Genomic DNA, 14,063 nt, shown 5'->3' with positions numbered 1-14,063 from the left:
GTGATGCCAAGACATCTCACCACCATGACGTTCTTTTTGTAACCTTGAACCTAAAACTCTCACACAGTCTTTTCTTGGACTGTAATACTAGCTCTCCTATAATTGTTAACACATAAAAGTTAATAATTATCCTATGGAAGTTTCATTTACATAAAGCAAAGGTAATATCTATTAAGCCCTCCTTTAGATTTTTCTGTAACTACAGATCTAAACATATTTTATGACTCTTTGAATGCAATTACTAGAAATAAGAAAAAATCTCTTATTCTGAGAAAATTCTGTAGAACTTAATGTTTTAGATATGCTACAAGAAAATGTGTAAATTGATCAAGATAAAGAAATGTCTTCTGATAACGCGTATGCAGAAATCGAAAGATCTGTTACATGTGTCCACATGCAAAAGTTCTCTATTGACTCACCCCTCATGTTGTTCCAAACTTGTATAACCCTTTTCCTATATAGTGAAAGTGAATGGTGGCGACTATATGACTGTCGAAAGAAAGTGAGTCATGAAACAACATGAGGGCAATGATGACAACAATTTTATGTTTGATAATTTACTATCCTTTTAACCCTTAATAGGTAGACTATATTTGGTGGCAGATTAAAAGTGAATTTCTGACCCCTTATGATCAAATTCCCAAATTTCACCATAAAATTATCATAATTTACAGTAGCCTACTCACACTTATGGCGTATATAACTTTCTCCGGTTACCCGTTTTGTTTTCTTCTGAACTTCACCCCTTAGAAGGATGAACAGAAGAAAAATGTTGTCCTCAATATTTTTACACAATAGGCTACTTGTTTTTCCATTAGTGATCCGAATGAATAAAGTGCAAGATCTGTTATTTCACTAAGAAACATTTTTATTTTTTTAACTTTAGTCTTGTAATGGCAATGAGGCTACACACTGCTGCTACAGTGACTATGGTTGTCACACTTTTAAGGTGATGGTATATAGCCTACATAATTGAACTCTATGTATATACAGTAAAGGTGATGATACACAGGGCAACTTTTTGAGCAATGTTGCCGTCAACGGGCAACCAGATGAGACACAGGGCCCACGACTGATCTAAATTATCCAGACAGAAATTTATTGCACATTTTCAATGGGAAAGTGCCCAAGCAACAATCGCTCGGCAAGATTGCTCAAAAAGTTGCCCTGTGTATCATCACCTTTACTGTATACACATAGAGTTATGAGTGAAATCCATATCCTACAACTGACTTCAATCAACAGTGACAACCGAATTCTCATTTAATCTTTCTAGTGTGTACAGAACCTGAATATAGGCTTAGATGTTCATGCAGTGCCAGAAGATAATGTGTCTCTGGCTATTATTTTTACTTTTTAAAAAAAAAAAATATTTAAAGTGAACAGCAATCAGGTTAAATTTGTGGCATTCATGTTTCTTGTTTACTGCCAAGTCATCAAAACTTTGCTATAGTTGTTACAATGTCAACCAACATGAGTTTGTGTATGTTACTGTACATCCGCCAGCTGGAGTGCCTATGATCTCCACCAGAGGTCACTCCTCTCGTCTCTTTTGAGCTCCCGTTATGAACTACATTACCCATAAACCATTGCCCAGACTCATTAACAATTGATTTGTCCCACCTGTGGATCATTAGCTTGTTTGTGTTTGCGTATTTAAGCTGTTTTCTCGTTTGCTTTCGATGCAGATCCTTGTTAGTGTTATAACTGCATTTCCAGCGTTTCATGTTCTCTGCCTGTTTCCTTGGATCCTGTCTAGTTTGGATTATTGCTTGTTTTTGACTACTATTATGGATTGTCCTAATAAATGCTGCCCTTGGATCGCTCATAAAGTCTCAGAGCAGTGAATCATAACAGTATACCACACCACTGATCTATAAAAGAGATGTACTTGTCTCCATAGATCAATGGTGTAATACACAAGGCACAGCAATTTGCGGGTTACTTTCATTAATTTGTGTTCAAATAGAAATGGCACTATGCGGTTTTATATTTTAGAACATATGTAAATGAATTACTTTGTATTTTTATCTCTGTAGTAATAAAGGATATTATAAAGTGCCATAGCAAACAAACAGATGTGTGGTATTGGCACATCACTCAGATTGCAATACTGTCTGTCACTTCCTTGCTTTCTCAGTAAAGTGATTTACTGGACACCCACATTTAAACATTCATGTTCCATGGAATGGATCGTGTCTCAGACAAATGAGCATTCAGCAGTGTTCCCGGAAAGCAGTGATCAAACACCTCAGTGTTTTCACCAGAGACTTAATACCGGGCTTTGTTGTAGCTGTTAGCGATCAAGGCTAACATGAGCACAATGAATGCTGTCTCGATTAAACCGCTTTTATCAAATTTGTTCAATTTAAAAAGTGTGAAATCACATTTGTCCTATATTTTTAGACATTTTCTAAAGTCTTCCTATTCATAATGAAGTTTTTGGCCTCCTAGATTTTATATTCATTCACTACACTGGAAGTTAATATGGAAAAACTCATTTGAGGACATTGGTGGTGATAAACAGCAAGTATTTAATTGAAATTAAATTAAAAAGTATGAGTACCATATGTATTGCGTCATAATAACAGGTATAAGGGTTTTTTTATGGGGGGCGGGGGTTTCATATAATTGTTTTTCAACACAAATATACAATGAACATTCAGCTACCACAGTTTTGCACACTAGATACTGTAGTAATGCAGTCTATCACAAGACCACCAAACAGGGACAATCCGTGTGTATTTCATCAGTTCTGAGATCAGTCTTCAACATCCATACACATAGAATATAAAAGTCATTCCAGAGTCATGGGACATGTTCTCTGTATATCCGCCTAAAACTGTACACAAAACCTTCAGGATTGACTCGTTAGATAATGCCATAAAAATGAGCCAAAGAAAGAAAAAAAAAAAACATTGCCAAAACATGTACAATACACTGACACAGAAAGTCAGCTGTGTTAGACATGCAACAAGTAACCAAACTTGCTGAAAAATTACAAACAAAACAAAAATTCATAAGAAAACCTTATAATTGCATAAATACTTTGTACAGTTAATCTCACTGTAAAGAAATGCACTCTTTCAAATAATAGCCCACAACATAAAAATGCATCTGATAAAACAATTACTCCATGTCTCTACACGTCAAGGTGCAAAAATAATTTCAGATTGATATAGCCGTTTGATCTTTGAGCTGCTTGTCGACAGCAAAATCCCAACAGCTTTGTGATGTTATGATTGCACACTGAATTACAGTACATTAATACAGAATAATTCAACTATAATGAGTGCATATTAGGTTGTACAGAAATCATACATAAAACTGAAAATGTAACAAATTTTTCATCTTTTAAAGTTGTAAGTGACGGACAGTTTAAAGGAAGAAAGAGAAAGATATTCTCTCTATTAATCAAAGCAGCAATTTTGATAGGTATTGCCCACAGTATCAAAAGAAGAGCAAAAAAAAAAAAAAAAAGAGATGAAACATACTTTCTATTTCATAGTCTTGCCTAAGGTACAGAGAAAGTAGGCTTCCAGTCCATCAAAAAGTGTTCAATCCCTTTTTCTTTACACATGATTACTTTCAAGCTAGTCTTTCCTCAAATGTATGTGGAGTAAAATCATCAGTAACTATTGCTTTCATAATCTACAGACGTTTAAACTGGTGCAACATCGCAAACGGTTAAAATTGAGATTTTAAGAATAAGAATAGTGAGACGGTGAAAAAGTAAAAAAACAAAGCTAGAGTCAAATGAAAATTCATATTAGTTAGGAATAACAGATAAAGAATTGCATTAAGGACTGTCAGAAAAGTCCCACAGTAAAACATCCAATATGAAATGAGTATTAACTCTTGACACTTCAGAAACATGTTTTTCTGTCTTTAAAACGTATATAAAAAGGTAGTGGAATCATTTAAAGGTTGAATGAATCCTGTCATTAAAAATGATTTACAGTGGTCAAAATCATCAGTCTTTGATCTCAATTCAACATTTACATACTTTCACTGACCTACTGTTAAAATATATAATAGTAATTACAAATCAAGGCAGTTTGGCAACAAAATTTAAACTGAAGAACTCTGTCTATGGCAACTGGCTGATACTGTGGGCAACACTTCAACAGAACATATAAAACAAACATAATAATTAAGCATTTGCATAACTAGACAAGCTAGTAATGTCAACCCACAAACATTTATCAACATTCATAGTCCCCAATTTTATTCCCGCTGGGATGCTGTGACTTGTGACATTGACTACACACACACACACACACACACACACACTCACACACTCACATTTTTGTTCCTTTAAAGCCAAGAGTGATTTTTAACATACTGTAATACTATATTACAAGCAATGTGTTGTTTTCATTTCTTCTTTTATCTCTTAATAATGACCTTTGTTTCACTGTTTCAAGTTAAAAATGCCATTGTAAGTATTTACAATATAAACAAATGTCATCTCGTTTCATCAGGAAGCGTTTTATACGCATTGCTTTTTCTAAAATCTAAACATTGCTGACTTGGTGGATGATGCCAATGAGATGACGGAGCAAACTGCAAAAGAAAATGCATGAATGGAAAAGTAAACTAACAATCGTCTCTTTAATGTTGACACTTCTGCAATATATGAAATTATGAGCATTAGTGATCCCATTTTGGTCTACGTCAGTGATTTACCAATGGGATTTTGCACAGGGAGCGGTGTTGTGGGTTTTTTGAGGGTGGCTGTGTGTTTTGGGCATGTGACGCGGGGTGAGGGTGATCTAGTTTCTCGGGCTTTCTTCAGAGCACCGCTCATGCTGCAGGTTGTAGTAACAGTTCTGACACACACGCACAGGAGAGGAGATTTTCAGCCGCTTGATCTCTGACTGAAAGCGACTGCACCTGAGGGAACGAGCAACAAATTGTGAAACACTGAAAATGATTTAGTCACTGAAATTATAGTCATTTCTAATTATCAAGACATTTTACAGATTTAACAAAAACATATATATGATAGAAGTAATCTCTTACTTCTGGCAGAACACCTGGCCACAGTTTCTGCAGTGGTGGCGTCTTTCAGTGAGGGAGAAACGCACTGTGCATCCGGAGCAGCTGTCCACCTGTTCGTCCTTCACCCAGTGATCTGCAGTGGAGCGTCCTGGTTGATCACTGACAGACCAGCTGAACACACGGCCACGGCCGTCGCCTACCAGGATCTTACTGTGGTCTCTGAGTACACAAGAACAGCTTGTCATCAACCGTTATCTTGTCAAGAAACAATTCATTTGATGCCCTCTGAGCAAACACCAATGTTAAATCACATGAGAAACACAGTAGAAACCAGTTTTTCTTTTATCCGCATTCCAGCACAAACACAGAGCACCTACTTCGAAATGGCAAGCGAGGTGATTTCCGCAGGATGAGTGTTGTCCTTGCGGTCAAACGCTGTGTGCATGGTGAGTTTGCTCCGGAACTCCAGCTGTCTCTCCCATCTGTAGCCTGTTCAGGAGACAAAGTAAACAGTAAAGAACATGCCGTTTGGTCACATAAAAAAAACCCACTATCATAAAAATCCTCCAACACAAGAGAACAGCACTTGTATGACGATGCTAATGCTTAACTGAGTAAATAGCCACACTTCTGAAATCTATTCATTTCAATGCATTTTGATTACATTCAAGGATCTACTGATCTCGCTTTGGTCTTTTCATGTAAATTGTTATGTCAATAACATAATTTGTAGTAAAACAGTATTAAATTAGAATTAAATATATTAAATGAGTATTTAATTAGAAATAAATTACATTTATATTTAATTATTTTTAAAAGTCATCACATGAAACGGCTGGTTTTAATCTACTGCACCTGGTTTGAGTTTGTTGTAGGACCGAGCCTCCATATTACTGGGCTGAAGAGGCTGTGGCACGGGCCCATGAGAGGGTGCTGAGTGCGGTTGGGAATGTGGCTGCGAGGGAATTCCTGGTCTAATCTGGTCCTCTGAGTAGTTTACAAAAACAAAGCCGTCTTTCTCGTCAATGCTGAGCGTGTCCGACCAGCGGCGGGAGTCGTCAGAGCCACTGTCCACCGACCAGGAGGCTCCGTTGCGAGGCTTGGGTCTGTGGACGGTACTGCTGGGCTGGCTGTTTGAGGTTCGAGGCTTGGGGACCAGACTGAGGCTGGCTTCCTCTCCCTCAGACTCACTGGTGTCATCGTCTGGAGCGTCACGACCCTCTGGAGGAACAAGATTTAATGTGAAAAGATCTAATAAAAGCCTATAATGCATAAGGCAGGCTAAAACTGTTTATAGCAAAGTTAATCAATAGTATTTATTATTTATTTGATCTAATACTTTGCAATATCACAGCACAAATAACATGTGGGGGACGTTTTACCAATCTCTCCACAGCAGTCTGGCACCTCGGGGGGCTCTACAGGGTCTGGAGCAGGGGTTTCTGGGACTTGCAGAAATTCGGTTCTCCAGAACTACAACATAAAGTCACTTGTCAAGAACTGTATCTGTTGAACACTTTTAAACAGACAGAATGGAAAGATATAATGTAAATTCAGGTGAAGGCTGTTACCCTGACAACACCATCTGAGTGTCCTGTAACGATAACATTCTGTGTGTCCCACTCGTTCATCTCTGAGACGCAGCAGCAGAGGATTTGTTGGCTGCGGCCGGTGAAGGTGTTGGTGCTGGCGATTGGGCTTCCATTAATGCTCCACACATGGATGTAGGTGCCAGCACAGGACACTATATCACCCTACACCCACAGAGTCATAACCAAATCACAGAATACTTCAGTTAGTTGTGAGGCATCATAAAAAGCAAGAAACTAAATCAGGAATCTCTCTCTCTCTCTCTCTCTCTTTTTAAATAACGTAAACAGCATTTATCTTATTAATTAGAAATTAATTCATATTCAGGCAATAAACTATAAAAATGCAAATATTTTTTTCCATACTTTTCTAGTTAATAGTTATGTTCATATATATTAGTTAATCTCACAAATAGATTCATTTTCAGGAATTTTTCAAAGGGAAGCACATTTTTAATGCATTACAGCTTCTGAGAGTTTGATGACTACATCAAATGAACTTCATACCATAAAATAATAAGTTGGTAATACATTTTTAATTCTGTATCAGCCAATGATAAAAAAATAGCAATACTGATAATACATTATTATATTTTATATGAATTGTTTTATTATGATTATTATTATTAATAATATGATTTAGTAATAAATGTCCCAATAACCCATAAAAAACTATATATTTTTCCATAGTTTTCTGTATGTGCTTATTAAATGTTTAAACTAAAAGGATTTTAAATGTAGTTTAAACAATATTTGTGACTTTTCAGAAAGCATTATTGTGGGCTCACAGTAAGCTCGTTGATGCAGAGTGCCGAGACCGGAGCCCGATGACCCCTTAACTGGGTGACGAAAGACAGCTTATTCAGGTCCCAAATGATGCATGTACGGTCCCGAGAGCCACTCACGACAATGTGGTAAGCTGATGACGCTGTGAGACATGTAACTGCATCTGTGTGGCCCAGAAGAGCCTGGAAACATACATGCATATATTAAATCAACATACAAAATATAAGTAGGTTTAGCAAATGAGTCTAAAAGAAAACTTAAATATATTATTTGGAGTAAAATGAATCAGACAAGCAAGCAGCATTAAATCAAATACAAAACAAAAGCTATCATGTGCTAATAACAGTTACCTGTTTGAGTGTGAGGGTCTTGGCTTTCTCTTTGGAGGTCCCGGTCTCCCAAACACAGATGGCTGTGCTGAATCCTCCAGTAATGACCAGTTTGGGATTGGGGCAGATAGAACACAAGATCTGTCCCCACTCAGACAGACACTCATATACTATCCCAGCCTATGAGACGAACGCAACACACGAACATTAGACAACTAAGCCTGAAAACTATACACACTATATAGAGTAAACCAACACCACAAGCAAGTGTAACCAAACACTACAACTAGTGGGCACTACTACACAGCTAGTGAAATGCAAATCATCTGAGAAGAATGTTTCCCACAGCAACATTGTATATCTCTACAGAAATTATTTGAGAAGATAAAGATAGAAAGAAAATACTGCAAAAAATGTCAATATAACTCAAAGAAACTCTGTTTATAAATGCTGCTACTCAGCAAAATACAGAAAATATGCACTCTACCAAGTCTAGGGTCAGTAAGTGACAAATAAACTATTTATAATTTAACATTTATAATGTAAAAAAAAAAAAATCAAATAAATGCTATTTTTTAAATTATCTATCCATCAAAGAATCAGTTTCAAAGAATCAACATTGATAATTTATGATAAATGTTTCTTAGCACCAAATAAGCATATTAGAATGATTTCTGAAGGATCATGTGACACTGAATATTTCAATATTACAGTTTTTACTATATTTTCAATCAAATAAATGTAGGCTTGGTGAGCATAAGACACTTCTTTCAAAAAATCGACCCCAAACTTTTCAACTGTAGTTACTATAAAAGTAAACCTAACATTTTTGTAAGACATATTTTATGAATATGCAAAGCTCTTGGCCCCAAATGCATTTTAGGATCTGACAGCCATTCACAACAGCTGCTGAAAGCACTGCAAGTAAACAGAAGAACTTGTATGTAGCAAATGACCTTGTCAGACTCATAGTTGGAGAGGCGGCAGCTGAGGTCCGCGTAGCCCCAGGCGAAGGTTTTATTCCAGGCAGGAGGAACCAACACCTTGTTCTGCTCAACAGCCAGAATGCCCTTGTCAGTGCACACGATCTGACCCACTGGCTCTTTCAGCTCTGTACGACACAAATGACACACACAGAGCTCATTTAAATGCTCATCACTGCATGGCCAGAACTGTTTCTGAAAACACAAGTTTTAACAAATAAAAATCACATTTAATATATGAATAGTTATTAAATTAAATAGTTGACACATATACAGTATATATATATATATATATATATATATATATATATATATATATATATATATATATATATATATATATATATATATACACACACATATATATATATGTATTTAAATTTATTTATTAATACAAAATGTATAGAATATAAAATTAGTAATAACGACAATAAAATGGTATGCGATTCAAAACGTGGGCTGTTTTGGACTTTTGATTGATCATCACAGAGGATGTAATGCTACTGTACACTAGAGGTGTAACGTTACATTGTTATATCGAGGTTATACTGTTATTTTGTTATAAAAATGCGACGATATGTATCGTTGATGTAAACGATAAGATTCACAATATAGAGTTAATTTTATCCAAGACTCAGCTTACTGTATTTATAAGGTATTATTCACCCAAAAATTAGAATTGTCATCATTTACTCACCCTCATGTAATTTAAAACCTATAAGACTTCCAAACGAATGAAGAGATTTTTATAAAACCCGAGAGATTTCTGTCCCTCCATTTAAAATCTAAAACTTAAAATGTCATAAAGGCATGGTCAAAATAATCAATCGAGCAGTCTAATCCAAATCCAAGTCTTCTGAAGAGACACGATGGCTATATGCTGAATAGATTTACAACGATGCGCATACTGTAGTAAACACCGACATTCAAATTTTTGAGTGACGCGCGAAAACAACATGAAAGTGAGTAAATGCAGAATTGAAATTTTTGGATGAACTAATCATTTACAGGAATAGTCATTTTGACATGCTTTCTTGCGATTAGAACCGTGATTGATTGCATTTATCTGAAGCGCAAATATGTGCTGCCAGAACGGCACTCCTCAAAGTTAAAGCGCAAACATCATTTAAATCACAACACATTTATTTTTAGTAGTATGATTATTCAAAGCAATAGTATCATATCGTGAGTTCAGTATCGCGATTTGATTCGATACAAATCGTGACATGAGTGTATCGTTACATCCCTACTGTACACCTCTATCCAATATGCATCACCTTTGACAGGAGTGAGTGAGGGGCGCAAGTTGTCCAGATGATGGAAGAAAATCTTGTCTAAGGTGGAGTTGATTGAAACAGGCACACCAGGCACCTCTCCGTTTGACTTGCTGCGCACCCGCTTTGGAGGATGAGGCTTCTTAAACAGCTACATTAATAGAAAAACAGAGGTTAAACTTGATGCCGAATAAATCAAAAACAAAGATGTACTGTACAGTGGTACCAAAAGGAACATGGACACCTAAGTCACACATAATGTATGAATTTAATTACATTAACACAGAATATCAAACCAAAAGGCATTGGCAAACAAATGAGGATAGAGCTTTTTTCAGAACAAACTTTCCTTTCCATGACTTTTAACCAAATGGTGTCACTGTGATTTTTACCAGATGTATGAAGTCAAGTTTGCACAGGTGTCCTAGCAGAATAACCACCATGACATGACAGTTTCAAAAATTAAATCGCAAACCTGTTTTGGGATCTGGCCGAAGTTGTTGATGAATCCAATGGTAGCGGTTTCTTTAAGTGGGTCATTAATGTTGTAGATGTCCACCTGGCCCTCATAGAAGAGGTGGTGGAAGACATTCACTGCCTCCACCGCTGGAGGACCCTGCTGCTTGTAACCAAAGATCAAGTCGATCCATTCATGCAGATGGGAGCTGACATAGTCACACTCCAAAGCCTGAAAAAACACACACAAACCCTGAGGTTACGAACCTGTTTCTGGAGATGGCCTTCAGTTATTCTCTGACATTTAGGTTAAACGTGGGATTAGGAGAACAGTATTAAACATCTGTATTAGGAGCGGATGAAACAATGACACACAGAGCCTCTTTCTGACCACAGGCTCCATCAGGGTCAATGTATTACCTCTCTGTGAACCCTAATGAACTCTCTCGGGTCTCCTTTTGCCCACGGAGGCAGAAGAACGTCTCCAAGCCTAATGCCATTCTGTTTACTCCCTTTAGGAAAGATTAACCAAATTAAATAACATACTTGTAGAAAAATAAAAGAGAGAGAGACTGTATTTAGGGTAGAGATGAGGCTAGTTGTTCAGCTTGTCCTCACCCAGGTCGAAGTTGTTGGAGTTGAGCAGAAACTCAGGAAGGTAGAAGAACTCCGGTATGAGTTCCTTCACATCAGCCATGTTGTGTTTGGAAGCAGAGAGCCAAGCCTCTCGTATACTGTGAAACATTCGGTCGGCAAGATCAAAATGTCCTCCCTAAAAACACAAATGAAACTAGCATGTAGCCAAAAGCTTTAACTTCTCATGTACAATCTGAATCAACTCTAAAAGTCCACATCACAACTATAACAATAACGACACAGAGGAACGATATCATTGGAATCACTATCAGAAAGATTGTTTCCTGCTGACGAACAATAAAAACATTGACAGCCAATCATAATCCACTTGACTTTAAAGCGATTTAGCAATTAAAGGAGCAGGCGACATAACTTATAATAACCAGAATGTTTTCATCCATTGGTGCAGATGCTATGCTAATATAGTGTGGATGCTAATATGTCTAATAACAACATCCTGTCAGAAACAAAAGAATATCTTTATTAATGCTTATAAACTTTGGATGGGAAAAAACACTGTAAATATTTGTAAGTGCAGCGGATGCTATGTTTATTGTGGAGACAGTCTATGCTATGTGGAGGCTTTATTTAGAAACATTTATTACAAAATCTATTTCCACCTGCATAACAATGGGTGTAGAAGAATGGCAAGACTGTCCTGTTCAAGTCCTGTCCCCAATATAGCCTCAAAAAAAAAAAAGGTTTCTTTAGTAGGTTACATTTTTTTCCATCTTTGCCCCACAGTTGGTGAAAAAGACTCCCAACAAGAATAACTAAAACACAAAGTAAAGAGAAGAATGCAAGGACGAACCTGAAGCCTGAGAAAGATCTGTGTGAACGGCTCCATTCTGACCAGATATGAGGCCACGATCATTGCAGAGGAGTAATGGGTGCCGTAATGATACGCCGGAGTCTCGCCTGTGAAGAAACAAAAACATGTTTAAAAAAGTTTGCATAATCAACACAACTCACAGATCATTAGCAGGGGTCTTTGACTCACCATTAGGATCCTCCCAGTCTTTGAATCTTTTCTTGTACTGGATCAGTCTGTCATCTGTCTGTGCTCCCATTGGTTTGGATAAGTTTCGGAATGTCTTTGGATTGTTGAGGTCCAGTTCCTGTGAAATAATTAGACATCTTTAACTAGCTGAGGAAGATTTAAGCTCAGACTGCAGAAGGAAAAACACAAAACTGGTACTAATGCTCCAACAGAATGTAAATGTACTGCAAACAGTGTGGCTCCCTGCATTTATTACAAGGAATAATCAAGGACATGTTTATACCTCAGAATCAAAGTCTGCCAGGATCCATGGAAAGACTGGATACTGCATCAGGTCATTGTATGACCTGCCGGCCAATGTGTTGAGATGCATAAGGTATTGGAAATTACTAATTTCTCCTCTCTGCAAATAAAGAGTGTCTTTCATGAGCAACACTGCAAAAACAAAATAAACAGACAAAACATTTTAATGTGAAGATACCGCACCTCCCATCTTTGGGTCACTGACTTCTCTCCGACCAGCGTACTAAGAAGACCAGACCTATGAACAACACAAACACACACATATATAAATGTTTATTTGTTAAATAAACTCTAAATACACTTCATAATCTTATAATATGATGGTAACTTACCCTTGTTCCACACTAGTGTTGGGACGTTGCCCAGAGACAGATTCTGAGCTGTCGGCTAGTGAGGGAACAACTGCCAGGAACCTAGAAAACAAGATTTGGCTTTAACCGCCTTGAAAGTTTGGAAATATGTTATGCTAATGCCTGCGTTCCACTAGCTGATTTTAAATTGTATGCTTTAGAAAACTCAAAGCCACAAAGCGCAATTGCTGATTGAAATCAGTGGTGACAGTGTAACCAAGCTTTTTTCTGAAGTTCTCCTACAATTAAACGACTAATAAAAAAAGATAATGAAGGCAGAACAGTCAGTTTATAGAATTTCCCACTGAAATACACTACCGTTTCAAAGTTTTTTAAAAAGAGAGTAATACTTTTATTCCTTAAGGATATATTAAATTGAAAAATATTGACAGACGTTTATAAAGACATTTACAATGTTATATAAGATTTCTGTTTCAAATAAACGCCGTTCATTTGAACTGTATATTTATCAATAGAAAATAATATCTATTTTTTTTACAAGTTTCCATAAAAATAATAAGCAGCACAACTGTTTTCAACTTACAATTTTTGAAGGATCATGTGACACTGAAGACTAAAGTAATGTTGCTGAAAATTCAGCTTTGCCATTAAATGGATAAATTATATTTTAAAATCTATTAAAATAGAAAATTATTTTAAATTGAAAAAATGTATTGTATATTATTGTATTGTATTTGTGATCAAATAAATGATGCCTCTGTGAGCATGAGAGATGTGTTTTAAAAAAAAAAGTCAAATATATTATCAACCCCAAAGTTTGGAAAGGTAGTATGCATTTCTCTAATTTTTTTAAATCAAGTCTCGAAAGGACAAAAAGACAAACACAATTACTGGGTAAAATCACTTCATGAATAGCATCTTAATGTAGTCTATTACAGTTGTTTATGAATGTGCAGTGCACCTGTTCTAATAAAGTCAAATTTCACAATGAATTGCTGCCAAAATGGGAAGCTGCAGTGTGTGACAGGGAATCTGAGAGAAATGCCTGTGGAAGACATTTAGTTTGTCACACCTTTCTATTCTTAACAGCCGAGTGTGACAACATCTGACTGGACCAGATAAGATTTAATCTAATATGATCAAAACCTGTGACATCCACATCTAAAATAGAGCTGTCGGCAAGTGGGCTGCTGCCTTAAGAGGCATGAGTGTTTTCAATACCTCTGATACACTTTGTTCCGGACTCCTTTTTGAAAAGCCAACAAATAATTTCTTCCATCCCCGGAAAACACTTCTACTGCCATGGGCTGTGAGGAAGACAGCATAATGTAACTTCATTATCAGCCTTAACATGAAAGCTGTCCAATGTTATCTGGGTTCAAGCAACGAATT

At 36.6% G+C, this 14,063-nt stretch overlaps 1 protein-coding gene across 4 annotated transcripts in view; it reads right to left on the bottom strand.

The window, feature by feature from the left end:
* Positions 1-3,016: 3,016 nt before the first annotated feature.
* wdfy3 (WD repeat and FYVE domain containing 3) overlaps positions 3,017-14,063 on the bottom strand; it is a 76,889-nt gene continuing 65,842 nt past the window's right edge. For all 4 annotated transcript variants that reach the window (XM_079870398.1, XM_079870396.1, XM_079870397.1 and 1 more), the window contains 19 exons: positions 13,893-13,978; positions 12,693-12,773; positions 12,544-12,598; positions 12,341-12,460; positions 12,058-12,175; positions 11,869-11,975; positions 11,040-11,193; positions 10,842-10,933; positions 10,441-10,653; positions 9,969-10,116; positions 8,665-8,819; positions 7,730-7,888; positions 7,382-7,561; positions 6,576-6,758; positions 6,387-6,477; positions 5,860-6,225; positions 5,382-5,493; positions 5,026-5,223; positions 3,017-4,896 (listed from right to left, as the gene is read on the bottom strand). In XM_079870398.1, the coding sequence (XP_079726524.1) occupies positions 4,776-4,896; positions 5,026-5,223; positions 5,382-5,493; positions 5,860-6,225; positions 6,387-6,477; positions 6,576-6,758; positions 7,382-7,561; positions 7,730-7,888; positions 8,665-8,819; positions 9,969-10,116; positions 10,441-10,653; positions 10,842-10,933; positions 11,040-11,193; positions 11,869-11,975; positions 12,058-12,175; positions 12,341-12,460; positions 12,544-12,598; positions 12,693-12,773; positions 13,893-13,978 (2,739 nt within the window). In that variant the 3' untranslated portion in view covers positions 3,017-4,775. The remainder of the gene's footprint in view (positions 4,897-5,025; positions 5,224-5,381; positions 5,494-5,859; positions 6,226-6,386; positions 6,478-6,575; positions 6,759-7,381; positions 7,562-7,729; positions 7,889-8,664; positions 8,820-9,968; positions 10,117-10,440; positions 10,654-10,841; positions 10,934-11,039; positions 11,194-11,868; positions 11,976-12,057; positions 12,176-12,340; positions 12,461-12,543; positions 12,599-12,692; positions 12,774-13,892; positions 13,979-14,063) is intronic.

Source organism: Squalius cephalus (assembly GCF_949319135.1).
Source record: "Squalius cephalus genome assembly, chromosome: 5".
NCBI lineage: Eukaryota > Metazoa > Chordata > Actinopteri > Cypriniformes > Leuciscidae > Squalius > Squalius cephalus.
The sequence above is the reverse complement of the archived record's forward strand: the minus strand, read 5'-3'. Positions and strand labels throughout refer to the sequence as shown.